The sequence below is a fragment of the Crassostrea angulata genome, chromosome 4 (genome assembly GCF_025612915.1).
Source record: "Crassostrea angulata isolate pt1a10 chromosome 4, ASM2561291v2, whole genome shotgun sequence".
Classification (NCBI taxonomy): domain Eukaryota; kingdom Metazoa; phylum Mollusca; class Bivalvia; order Ostreida; family Ostreidae; genus Magallana; species Magallana angulata.
This window is the reverse complement of record NC_069114.1, coordinates 8,906,865-8,921,291: the sequence shown is the minus strand read 5'-3', so window position 1 is coordinate 8,921,291 and position 14,427 is coordinate 8,906,865. Positions and strand designations below refer to the sequence as shown.

Below are 14,427 nucleotides of genomic sequence, written 5' to 3'. Positions count from 1 at the left end.
CAAAAAATGCATAAAACCGCACATAGTCCTTTGACTAATATCATATATAGTTCTTTCTAATTATTGATTGTATTATTTCATCGGGATTCCAAACAATTTTCTTCTCTCGCATTTCATATTATGTGCTGTAATAATATATTTTTCACTTTTATTTTCCATCATTCAAATTATACTATTACACACCTCACAGCCTTATTAGCATATTCGGAACCTTTCTGGTTTTTATATTCACGAAAGAATGAAAAAACCCGAGAACGTCAAAACTTCGTAATTCTCGGGATTTTAACGAGACCAGTATCAGACTCGTGAAAATAGAGAGAGGAGTTTAAATGGAAAAAAGTAAGTAAAAGTTTATGTTTCTTATATCGGCAAGCTTTTAAATTATTTAAAGTTGCAGAACAATTGTTTATTTATGTGAAGTCGAAGTTTGGGGTGATTAGCCTTATCTCGTTAAATATTGTTCAGCATGAAACAGTCTGAAAAGCAATCCTCGATTTTGTCAACAATCTAAAACGTGCTAAGGAGTAGTCATTCGTCGGTAATAACATACTTACTTACATTGTTAAACTACTCAAAAACTATTTTAAAAGCCTACAATGCATTAAGTCTAGTACACATGTTACAAAAATGTCGATAATTAATGGTCGTTGTGAAATGTGACTTGAAAGACATGTTTTGGTATAAACTGTGCATGCAGGTGTATTATAGTCAGTTTCTTCACGTAATGGTGACTGGCGTACGTTAAAAAGGCTATTTCTGACCTTGGCTGGAACTCTTCAGCATTGGAGATGTGAATGAGTGTGGAAATGAATTGAAAAATAAACAAGTTCATATTTTGTGGGATATAAATCTTTTAACGGTATACGTAGGAACCTAACATTTTATGTTGATAGGGAGTTAATAGGATGTTAAAGGTAAAATGTTGAAGCGGGCAGTTGATTCAATTCAGCGTATTTCTATCGTAACAATAGGCCGAAGTTGGGGCAAATTTTCCCGAATCTTTTTGTGTGGCACTGGTCTGAGATTCGGAAGAGACGTCCGTCCGTCAAAAATTTTTCAGTCTCGACGAATCTTGCTGAGATTACGTGTTCCGGAGAACGCCTGAGGAAAGTAAAGAGACGATATCAGTAGTAAATTGCATGACGTTTAGAATTTAATGGCACTAATATGGATATAAAACATCCTTGAAGATTGTATCTTTTACATTTTTTGTTTTTTTTTCTTAATAGACTCTTTCCCACATAAACCATTTTCTTAATATCAAAGACTAAATATATTTTGCTATTTTGTAATGTAATGTTCTTCATCCAATCCAATTATCATGAATTCTATGATGCTTATTATATTCAAACCACCATCTTTAAATTCCTTTGAACACACACCCTTTTTCAATCGGATGTGATTACTTACCATTACAAATGAGTAACATGAAAATATAAATTCGGCATAACCAGTGGAAATCTTCGCATTGCGGTGATCGAAAGAGAAAATAATGGAAGATAGGTCACGTCTACCTTTTATATACATTTGATATATTGTGTAATACGTTTGAAAAAAAGTTAAAGATTAAATATTCGAAAAGCATTATTTAAATGGGGGGGGGGGTTGCTAAAATGCCATAAATCAAATTCAAGTAACGCCACGTATGAGATGTAATTGATAGATTGTATTACTTAATATTGATTAATGAGATTTGCCCCTCTAGACCAAAATGGCCACTCATGATAAAAGTTGCTCAATTTTGACAGCTTGATTGAGAGGTCCACTGTAACTACACAACTGCTGACATGCGAAGTAGAATATTTGACTAGATCCAAACCGCTTGTTCAGTGCTGTTTGCATTTATACTTTTATCTTTGGCAACTTCAATTCTGACTGTTTTTCTAAAGGGTATAACCGAAGTTAATCTGTGTTTACTTATTATCTAATTGATTAAATTTTCATATTGAGAAAATCGGTGAAATAGTGAATTTGACAGTCTGAGAGACCAGTATTTCAATACTCTAGTTCGATAATTTAATTATAACAAACCAGATAATAATGTTCAATGATAAAACATTTATCTACTAGTGTCTACATCGCCTCTCGTTTGAGTCAAATCAATATCGGTTAAACACATTTTCAATTAATGATCACTTGCACTTTCTGAGATCCCTTGGGTAAAACATTTGTTTGAAAGAGGGTATCCGAAATTTTTTAGGTATTTTACCGGAAGTAGTTTTTTTTTTTATTTATTTGATATCGGATAAATGACATATATAAGGATCAATACCCATATTTCAATTGTATTTGATATAAATTTAACGCAAAATAATTGAAGTGCAACTGGTGACGACCAGAAATTATGACGAACCAAACAAAATAGTTTAAAGATAGCTACAACTATAGATCTATAATCCTACAAAATCTAATTGCTCACGTCTTAATCATTTTTTAGATCTGGATGTCACAAGCTTTTTGTCGCAGGACATGAAACGGACAACAGGAAATGAATTTTGGAAAAAATGAAATTAAAGCAATACGAGCTGCAATTTTCATGCTGAAATTATGTTAAACGAAAACGTTATTTACTACAGTACTTTTTTAGATTTCTGTTAGCCCTATTTTTTTTTTTTTAGGAAAAGCTGCACTACTGTCGTTCTGTACAAAAATTGACCTTTGACCTGCTATATATTCCTTAGAAGAGAATTCTTTCTCTGAAAAAAACATCAATGATAATTTCAAATCTTTTCTATCATAAAAGTTTGAATTACATGCATACTTATCTTACTAGTAAGTTTTTGCAGCGAAAAAAAAATCTAAAAAATACAGCTCAAATTGCTTTAAAACAACAAAATAATGCACAACTTCAAACTATAGTCTACAAATCGCGAAAACGAAATAGGTCGTACAAAATAACAGTATCTGCCGTAAATCGGTACCGGAAGTGACGACGTCAACAATTTCAGAAACATAAAATATTCAGGTCACATTTAATCATCTGTAATATAAAATTGGTTGAGGTCGGTCGAATCGTGTATGAGAAATAGACTGCACAAAAATTTGGAAGAAAAAATAATATTAAACAGCACGAAAACAATAAGGTTTTCCATCGTAAAAAAAGATATTAATAAATAAAATTGTATACTCGAGTGCGAAATCCCGACTGCGCTGCTACGGCTAAATAGAGGTCACTGTATTAAGTTTGAAAAAAAAACCGCTTAGCTAGGTGGAACGTCAATCAAGCGTGCGAATAAAGTGCATGAGTAAATTATAGTGTGTTTGAAGTGTTTACTAAGTCTTTTAAGTAATAACAAGCAATCTAAAAAAACTCTCATTTAGGGCTTGAGACAGTCAAACACATGTAAATTAATCAAAATTTAGATTTTGACAATGTTTTGATACTTTTTCAATTTTTGGTTACGATGTCGCATAGGATTGCTCAAAGTGTGAATGTGAATACACAGCTGACATAAATTCACCGACGAGTGAACCAAATGGTTATAATTGAAAAGCCTCCGGGAAAGTTACTTCAACTATTACATCGACCTACCTGTAACATTATTAGTTCCCTACCGGTTTTCACCGGAGGGGACTACAGCTTTTTTATTCTTGTTCCTTGATGCTACATGTGTACGTCGTAACTGCATGAACCCGTCGCACACGAGGATAGAGGGTGAATATTAAAATGTTTTTGATCATTGTTATAATTTTTTTCGTAGGTATTACTTTGGGTGAAGGGGTTCGTGATGATAGTAAGCGGTATGTTTATGCAGATTTCATTTTCTGTTTTTGTGAGTATTCATACATTTGTGACCTGAATAATATAATAGTAATACAATTGTATTTGCACTGTAAACAACACTGCTGAGCGATTCTTTGATTTGCACTTTTGAAGGAATGCACAGCAATTACTGGAGTATTCATTTTCCAAGTGAAAAAGATTTATAAAAGTAGTTTAATGTACAATTTTGTAGATAATTTTTAATGCGATGGAAGATATGTTGAAGTCTGTTAGGATACCGACAGTGATCGTGATTTCATTGATGATGATGAATTCTGTTGCGGTGACAACGGACAACCGTGTTATTCTAAGTGGAGTGCTGGTTGGTTCGGCTCTTGCGGCGTCACAATGTAAGTAGTATTGCACATTTTAAGAGTTTAAGAGTTTAATTTTGTTCAGATTTTTTTTGTCCGTTATGAAAAACACATCGCATAATTATTGTGTGAATTATAAAAAGTAGGTTCTGTGTGCGGTCATGCGAACCATCATAAAATTAAACATTGATTTTTGCAGTTGTCAATTTTAAAAAATAGTTCAAATTAGAAATAATAAACATGAGTATGAAAAGGTATTACAACTTCTGTTTTCTTGATAACCATTTATTTTAAATCTGTCCTACCTTAAAACCAGAAGATTTGGAAATGCATAGAGAATTTGTATCGAATAGGAGAGAACAACTTATTTGAATCTTATGAAACAAGAAAGGGCATTTTTTATTACCAACGTTAATAATAATTGCACATGTAATAAATACATTATTAAATGGTAAAGGTGACACGACAATTAGATTTTTCTTTGTGATACTTTATTTAGATTTATTAAAAAGTTCGATTCCAACGGCATCTTATAAATATTTGTAATTTTGAAACATGCATTTGAAACATTGTGTTGAATTACGTTCATAACGAGTAAGATTCAAATGAGAAAAGCAAAGTGGGCAATGTGTAAATATGTAGCTGTCCTATTTCCTTGGGCATTAACGTAGATTCCATATTTATCGCGGTTACTCAATTTTGCAATTCCTCTGTTTTGTATCGAATGTCAAAACCCGGCAGTACCCATGTTTTGCTGCAGTTTTATGGTTCACAACTACCAGAAAAAAAGGTTTTAAATTCAAGAGGGTTGCTTCCTGCGAATTTTTGCTAATTATTCCTAGCGTTGTAATTAGGAATTCACATTCTTAGCTAACTCTGAAATTTAATTACATTTATTTTTTTCAGATGGGGGCTACACGTTTAGTCCGCTAGAGTTTGCCGCACTGACGACTGCTCTTCTTGTTTTGAACTATCCTAGAAAACAGACGCAGACTATGAAAGGTAATACATGTATGTAATTGGACTAATAGCTGGCTATGAAACACTTATGTTAAAACAATTTAAACTTGTGTTAGTTTTTCTATTAATCTTAAATCCTCAATTAATCTTAAAGGTTTTTCTTAGTTACAAAAACAATCTACACAAGTTTTCTTCCATTGTATGATTCATATACACTCCAAAGGAAGATGACTTTTAATACATGACCCTCTCTTAATGATAAAGCTAATGGGGGGTCCATTTTTTACCGTGAGGTGGAGTTTCTCAGAATTTCGCTAATTTGTGTTCACTAGGCCGGAGAAGGGGTGGGGGAGAGAGGTCTGTTTTGGCTATATTTATAGTTTATATGTGAATTTAAATTTACAGAGTTTCAGACCCCTCCTCCCGTATGATCCGTGATATGATACCGAAAAGTCCATCGCATAAAGCAAGAAAGTTCTAGATTTAAGATAGAATATTTGGTGTTTTAATTGTCAACGAAGGGTTGGTAGAAGAAGAGGGGTAATTTGCACACAGGCTAAGGTTGGCTATAGAGGTAGATTCAGTGGCTTTCGTGTCCAGTTCTTTTTCACACAGCCTGATAAACCTCCAAATATAGTTTGAACACATCAGTGGTCATTAGGATGACTTGTATTTGATTAAACAGGCCGGGTACACTACCTTATATGGATAACATTATTTAACGCGTGACAGTGTTTACGTCAAACAGATTCTCCAATCCAGTGAATGAGTTGAAATGCAAGACAGTCTACAACGTGTTTACGATTCAACAAACACACGTGGTTTTTGTCTGTTTTATTCACAATTTTTAATTGCTTCCCGGAATGTTTGTACATCTTGATTTTTACTTTAGAAGGTAAAAAGGGAAAGATTACGTACCATTAACTTTGTTCAATGCTCACATTGAAAAATACCGTTGTTTTAGTTGATCAATTGTTGCTTCAAAAAATGATCAGTATCAAACAACTGACAAACATAGAAAAAATATTTTTGACCAAAATCGTGATCATGCCCCGTTAAGTTGTTTTGACTGTACCGTAAGAACTGCATTACTGTTATCAAGAGGTGTATGTAGTTAAGATACACGTAGAACCATGTGTATGTCTGTCAACCTGTCGGATCTAAAACTTGCTTAATATTATCTTAACATGTTTTCTCCAAGCACAAGAGCATGCTTTCTTCATGTATTATTATACCCCCGCTCCGAACTAAAGTAGGTATACTGTTTTCCCGTGTGTCTGTTCGTCTGTCTGTCTGTCTGTCTGTCACACATATTTTCGTCAAAGATTCTCCAGCTAACTTATAATCGCAGGTGATTAAAATGTTAACACAATCTCGTTGTAAGGCATGCTATTTGGTGTGCTTCGTCTTTCGATGTCAACTTCCTGTTAAACAACGACTTTTTTAGTATTTTGCATAGTTTTCATTTTAGAAATCTCGTAGTCTATTTTCAGGAACTCTAATTCGCAGATGCTTGAAATTTTAACTCTTGATTTAAAGGTATGCCATATGGTGGGATTCATTTTTGGACCAATTAGACGTCAACATCCGTAAATGACGATCTGGTTCATTTTAAGCGTTATTTTTTTAATAAATGTTTGTCAGTGATTTTTGAGAAACTATAAATTGAATATACTTATAATTTTTACATACTCATGTTCAGGCATTCCATATGTTTTGATACATTTTTTTTAACAAGTTCGATGTCAACTTCCAGTTAAATGTTAACTTCTTTATATATCCACATGAGAACGGGGTATCACTTGTGAATTTTGGCTCAGATATATTTTGTTCCGTCATTTTTAGCTCACCGAGCTGAAAGCTCAAGTGAGCTATTCTGATCACATTTTGTCTGTCGTCCGTCTGTCTGTCTGTCTGTCCGTCCGTCTGTCTGTCTGTCTGTCTGTCCGTCTGTCTGTAAACTTTTCACATTTTCAACATCTTCTCAAGAACCACTGGGCCAATTTCAACCAAACTTGGCACAAAGCATCCTTAGCCTAAGGGGATTTAAATTTTTGAAAATTAAGGATCACGCCCTTTTGCAAAGGGGGATAATTAGGAATTTATGAAAATTTTCGAGAAATTTTCAAAAATCTTCTTCTCATGAACCATAAGACCAGGAAAGCTGAAACTTGTGTGGAAGCGTCATCTGGTAGTGTAAATTCTAATTTGTGAAAATCATGACCCCCGAGGGTAGGGTGGGGCCACAATGGGGGGTCGAAGTTTTACATAGGAATATACAGAGTAAATCTTTGAAAATCTTCTTCTCATGAACCATAAGACCAGGAAAGCTGAAACTTGTGTGGAAGCATCCTCAGGTAGTGTAAATTCTAATTTGTGAAAATCATGACCCCCGAGGGTAGGGTGGGGCCACAATGGGGGGGGGTCGAAATTTAACATAGGAATATATAGGAAAAATCTTTAAAAATCTTCCTCTCATGAACCATAAGACCAGGAAAGCTGAAACTTGTGTGGAAGCATCCTCAGGTAGTGTAAATTCTAATTTGTGAAAATCATGACCCTCGAGGATAGGGTGGGGCCACAATGGGGGGTCAAAGTTTTACATAGGAATATATAGAGTAAATCTTTAAAAATCTTCTTCTCATGAACCATAAGACCAGGAAAGCTGACACTTGTGTGGAAGCATCCTCAGGTAGTGTAAATTCTAATTTGTGAAAATCATGACCCCGGGGGTAGGGTGGGGCCACAATTGGGGGTCGAAATTTAACATAGGAATATATAGAGTAAATCTTTGAAAATCTTCTTCTCATGAACCATAAGACCAGGAAAGCTGAAACTTGTGTGGAAGCATCCTCAGGTAGTGTAAAGTCACAGTTGTGAAAATCATGACCCCCGGGGGTAGGGTTGGGCCACAATGGGGTGTCGAAGTTTAACATAGGAATATATAGAGTAAATCTTTAAAAATCTTCCTTTCAGAAACTAATCAGCCAGGAAAGCTGACACTTGTGTGGAAGCATCCTCAGGTAGTGTACATTCATAGTTGTGAAATTCATGATCCCCAGGGGTAAGGTGGGGCCACAATGAGGTGTCGAAGTTTTATTACATAGGAATATATAGAGTAAATCTTTAAAAATCTTCTTCTCAGAAACTAATCAGCCAGGAAAGCTGACACTTGTGTGGAAGCATCCTCAGGTAGTGTAGATTCAAAGTTGTGAAAATCATGACCCCCGGGGGTAGGGTGGGGCCACAATGGGGGATCGAAGTTTTACATAGGAATATATATGGTAAATCTTTAAAAATCTTCTTCTCAGAAACTAATCAGCCAGGAAAGCTGACACTTGTGTGGAAGCATCATCAGGTAGTGTAGATTCATAGTTGTGAAATCATGACCCCCCGGGGGTAGGGTGGGGCCACAATGGAAGGTCAAAGTTTTACATAGGAATATAAATGGTAAATCTTTAAAAATCTTCTTCTCAGAAACTAATCAGCTAGGAAAGCTTAAACTTGTGTGGAAGCGTCCTCAGGTAGTGTAAATTCAAAGTTGTGAAAATCATGATCCCCAGGGGTAGGGTAGGGCCACAATGGGGGTTCAAAGTTTAACAAAGGAATATATATGGTAAATCTTTAAAAATCTTCTTCTCAGAAACTAATCAGCCAGATGATTCTTTATAATTGTTAAGACTTTGGCCCTAGGACAATTCTTTGGCCTCACAAGAAGGTTCAGAGATTATGTACGTTTATATCCCATATATAAACAATTGTTAAGGATCTTTTTGAGAACTGCAATACTCAACATATGATATGACTATAAAATCGTCCTGTTAGAAAAGGGACTAATGATTATAAACATAAGAATATCCAGGGGAAAATGGATTTTATCTATACAGGATCAAGATGTATTATTGTACATTGTCCAGATAGTTTGTATTATGACTCCATTAAGCTGATTTTATCATACCTATTGTTCCTCAGGTGAGCGATGTGGCCCATGGGCCTCTTGTTTTTATACATCTTGCAGAATTATGTGATTCCCTTGGTCCTAAAGGATACATTTGGGATGTATCAAATGAAATTTGTTATCATCTAAACACCATAGAGCTGAATGCTGTGGACGCCAAGAGAAAATGTATGTCAGAGCATCCAAGCAGTCGACTCCTATTGATAGACTCGGACAAAACCTACAATTTTGCAGTTTCAATTATCGGTATGAAAGTGGTTGAAATATTAATATTGAAAACAAATTTAACAAAGACCCAATTAAAATTGTGATTTAAAAACAAGTTTATTGTTTTCTTAGCTTTAGTTATACAGCTAATTCCTTGTAATTTTATAAATTGAAATCATGATAAATGAAAAATGCATTAAATGAGAACATTTTTGCTTTTAATGTCACAGGTGCATATCGAACTCTTATTCTCTATGTTGACATGATCACTAACCCTAAAGACGAAAGAAATTAACTTGTCGCGTTACCCTGAGATAGGAACAATATACGCAAACAATTTTAAACTCCATTTTTCTCTTTTTCATTATTTATAATACTTTACTCTTAGATGAACACCACGTGTTATAATTTCGCCTTTTTTTATTAAATGCCCCCACATTCAATAAAAAGACAAAAGAACATTTTGAATCAAAATTTCTTTTTAGATTTACTATCAATGATATGGTTCACTTGTATTTTCTATTCATCATTCAATGTGTAATCAAAAACATGTTCTTGGCCTCTGTTTTTTACAGAGTTGAGAGTTCTGTACATCACTTATAAATCGATGACTGATACTCGAATTATAATTTTTTGCAAAAATCCTGAATTTAGCAATCTTTCGATAAGAAATGAAAAATTGAAATTTAATTTTTGAGCATAAATCGCGAGCGTCCCTTTTTAAAGGACTGTAAAAACCATTAATTGCAATATAAGAGTTTGTGAAATCTAATTGAAATGCTGGTTGCAGTATAAAGATATGAAAAATGCATATGGTATTAAAACTTACCACATAAAGAAAATAACTGTATTGCAGATGCATTCAACACTGGACCGATATATCTACAAGGAACTAAGTCAGGCCCCAACTTTGTTGACGATGATGGACAGGTTATTACTTACTTCAGATGGGATTCAGGAGAACCTGGCAGTGGGAATTACCTTCGCACCGACACAACTACACGTTTACAAGAGACATCATCTGGGACAAGCTTCTACAAATTTATATGTCGATTGTATTGAAAAGTCAAGATTCTTTCAGACATTAAACATTTAAAATAAAGAATTACATATCAAAACTGTTTTACGGAGTTTCTTTATGTCATTCCTATAACAATTTGCATCTGATGTGTCATATTAAGCAGAGATATTAATTGCAGTACAAAACAAAAGAAAAGGTGTCAATGTTACAAAACACTGGGTTTTCTTTTGTGTGAATTGTATCTATTATCCATTTGTCCACCTGTATTGAAATACACTACATACCCATATGAATAGAGTAATATGTATGCAATATTTTGCAAAGAGACTTTTCATAAAATAATTTTTAAAAAATCCAAATCCAAGTAATATGCACATCTATACTCTTGTATTAAAATAATACTCGATTTTTTTTTTAGATTTAATACCGAGAAATTGGAAGAGTACTGTCTTTTGTTTTATATATTTTTAACATCATTGGTACCTGGAGATTACCAATTTGTTTTTTCTCAATCAGGCTTTGCTAATTAATAATCAAACTAAATTCCTTTAAAAAATCTGGAAATCGTCTGAATTTTTCGGATTTTACAATATTGCGCATGCGCATTATATTCCCGCTAAATCACGAAGTTTATGTTTCCACAATATCACATTTGCATGGATAAACTCAAACACGATAATACAAATAAGTGTAAATTTCCATTATAAAGAATCTGGGGGAATAAGCCGTTGCAAATGCCCATGACCTTCTCATACCTCTAATAAGAAGTAATAAACGTACGAGTTAACTGGGCATTTAAACGGTGGACAGTATTGTCCAAATGAAAATGTCCAAAAGGCGTAACTGTGCTTAAATTTTATAGTATTTACATAAACTTTAAACTGGCAAATTTGAAATGACAATCACGTACTCATTTAAAGAGTTTAAATACAAAAATGTTCATTACTTTCAAAAATATTTTATTAACTAATTTACCTTAGTCATCATATACAACCCCTAACGCAGGGAAGTCGACAAAGAGTATGGGGAAGTCGATTCAACCATTTGTAGTAGTCGATTTTTTCCACTTCGGAAACAGGAGGAATTTATGTAACACCTTTTGAAGGTATTTAAAACAAGTTTTTCCAAAAAAAAAAATGAGTGGCGTCGGAATCAAATTGAAAGTGGAGGGGGGGGGGGGGGGGGGGGGGGCTAGACTTGTACAAAATATTGACAAGCCAAAAAAGTTCTTTGGTATGTATAAATTTGCAAAAAAAAAGTTAGCACCCCCCCCCCCCCCCCCGGTTCCGATGCCTATGATATATACCATACGGAAGACAGCGGTAGTCAAACCACTAACGTATAACAAGGGGACTTATACGTTATTCGTCACTGGTCGTACTTTGTGTTGGTCATTGGTCCGAGTGGTCTATGTGTCTTCTGGTACAACTACTATGCTTTTTCTATCACAACACAACACGTATATGTAATGTGATTTTCCTGCCGATACAATTGGAAGTGAAATACATGCCTAGTTAATCGTTGAATTTTCATTAGGCGCACACTGTACGTTTGACGTAGCTTGTATTCTGCATTTGAGCACAATTACATGCTTTTGTCTAGCGTATGTCCCTGTTGTGTTAACAAGACTCTCAAGGATTCAGAGATGGAACGTTTTATCTTGCTATTAAATAGTTTCTTGCATGCACAACAACCATTTGTTTACAATATGAAATCGTGCAATCTTAAAGAGAATAACATACATTTCATATTTTATAAAAGTAGTAGAAACGCATATCAAATAATTTCAAGTAATTATTAGCAAATTTTTAATTATTAAGAAAAGAAAGGAAAAATACATTTTAACAATGTATATTATTAAGTATAAAAAAAATTACATTTTAACAATGTAAACAAATAGATAAACAAAAAATTCCAAAACGCGTACGATTCGAGGCATTCAAAAGTTGGAATTCTATTCGCTTTTAGCTATTCACTATTCGAATAGCAAATAGAATTCTGTGGTCGGTTCGCTATTCAAATTACCGTAAACATGCTAATAAACGGAAATTCAAAAATTTTATATAAACTTCCCTTTTTGAATGAAAAAAAATAGTTTTTAGTAAAAATTATTACTTGCTCACCTAACCTGAACATTGACATAATGAACAAGGCCAGTAAGAGGCTTAGCTAGCCTGGCAAAATGCGACATTTCGTATAATACTGTTATATCTTGATTTCTTTCAAGGGGCTGGCTAACACCCTGTATCCCATATTTGGACATTCATATTTGGTGAGGATGGGGCCTCGGGACAGCTAAGTCGACTCTCAAAAGGAATTGGGTTTACACAGCCTTAAGAGGCTTACCTAGCCTGGCAAAAATGCGACATTTCGTATAATACAGTTTAAATACGATTTCTTTCAAGGGGCTGGCAAACACCCTGTATCCCATATTTGGACATTCATATTTGGGGAAGATGGGGCCCCGGGACAGCTAAGCCGGCTCTCAAAAGGAATTGGGTTTACACAGCCAGTAAGAGGCTTAGGTAGCCTGGCAAAAATGCGACATTTCGTATAATACAGTTTAAATGGGATTTTTTTCAAAGGGCTAGCTAACACCCTGTATCCCATATTTGGACCTTTATATTTGGTGAGGATGGGGCCCCGGTACAGCCCAGTCGACCTTGAAAAGGAAATGGGTTTACTCAGCCAGTAAGATGCTAAGCTAGCCTGCGAAAATGCGACATATTTCGTATAACAAAGTTAAAATACGATTTCTTTCAAGGGGCTGGCAAGCACCCTGTATCCCATATTTGGACATTCATATTTGGTGAGGATGGGGCCCCGGGACAGCCCAGTGAACCCTCAAAAGAAATTGGGTTTACACAGCCAGTAAGAGGCTTAGCTACTCGGCGAAAATTCGACATTTCGTATAATACAGTTAAAATACGATTTCTTTCAAGGGGCTGGCTAACACCCTGTATTCCATATTTGGACATTCATATTTGGTGAGGATGGGGTTCCGGGACAGCCCATTCGACCCTCAAAAAGGAATTGGGTTTACACAGCGAGTAAGAGGCTTAGCCAGCCTGCGAAAATGCGACATTTCGTATAATACAGTTAAAATACGATTTCTTTCAAGGGGCTGGCTAACACCCTGTATCCCATATTTGGACCTTTTTAGTCGACCCTCAAAAGGAATTGGGTTTACACGGCCGTTGACAGGTCTAGCTATCTTGTCGACAATAGATATAGGTGTGATACAGTTATAATTGGAATATCGGCTGTCCAGTCTACCATCAACTGGAATTTCGTTTACATGACAAACAGACATATTTGTTGATAGCTACTTCTATTTGAGGTAGCAAATATCATGTAAATAGCTATATGTGAAAACTATTATAGGAAGTGACCTACATATCCATATCTTCATTTGTCACATTATGTAGTACTTGGTGAAATCAATGGACATTTAAGAAGGAGTTATTGTTATGAAGGTGTACATGTGTAAGGACATTCATACCATACAATTATTACAACAGTCATCTTAACACTTTTTAAAAGTAGATAGTAAAAGTCAGCGCTATCTCTCTTAAAGTGATCAGACGTTAATAATTATGGGTATTACATGTAATAACATTTGCATGCATGTAGCAGGTTTTTGATTTTTATAGTGTATAAAATCAATAACGAAACAAAACGTTATGTTACTTTATGTTCTTTAATCCCGTGAACAAAGGTCAACGAATATTTAAATCAATACAGGTCTTTGTACAACTTGGTTTATCTCTCAACACATATACTGGAGTTCACACAGTGTGTTATTTCATAACGATTCATGTGCCATATGATTTATCATATATTAAGTGAGTGTTATATGAAAATATAAAAAGGTCGACGGTTCAAGCCCCGGTGTGGCCACTTGCTGTGTGTTGCGTCCTTGGACAAGACACTTTATATACATTTGTATTAGTGCACAAAGATAAAATTGGGTCCCGGTTCAGGCTGGAAGTTGATCTACGATAGACTGCTGTCCCATTCAAAGGGAGTCTATGATTTTTATCCGAAAAGCACCACGATATCCAGGATTAAAATAACGACGGTCACCCTCATTGGTAGGAGAAAGAATGAAAATACTACAATGTATCAATAATGCAAATACTTCCAACAAGCTTGTTCCCCTCTTTACAGAATATTTAATGCTTCGTTTGTGCTCGTTAACCGC

At 34.8% G+C, this 14,427-nt stretch overlaps 1 protein-coding gene across 1 annotated transcript; it reads left to right on the top strand.

The window, feature by feature from the left end:
- The first annotated feature begins 890 nt into the window (after positions 1 to 890).
- Positions 891 to 10,325, top strand: LOC128179396 (uncharacterized). Its single transcript, XM_052846805.1, has 6 exons — positions 891 to 914; positions 3,702 to 3,773; positions 3,957 to 4,113; positions 4,984 to 5,079; positions 9,056 to 9,241; positions 10,059 to 10,325. Exons 1-6 carry the CDS (start codon positions 906 to 908, stop codon positions 10,262 to 10,264), a joined length of 726 nt encoding a protein of 241 aa, XP_052702765.1. The 5' UTR covers positions 891 to 905; the 3' UTR covers positions 10,265 to 10,325.
- Positions 10,326 to 14,427: the final 4,102 nt, after the last annotated feature.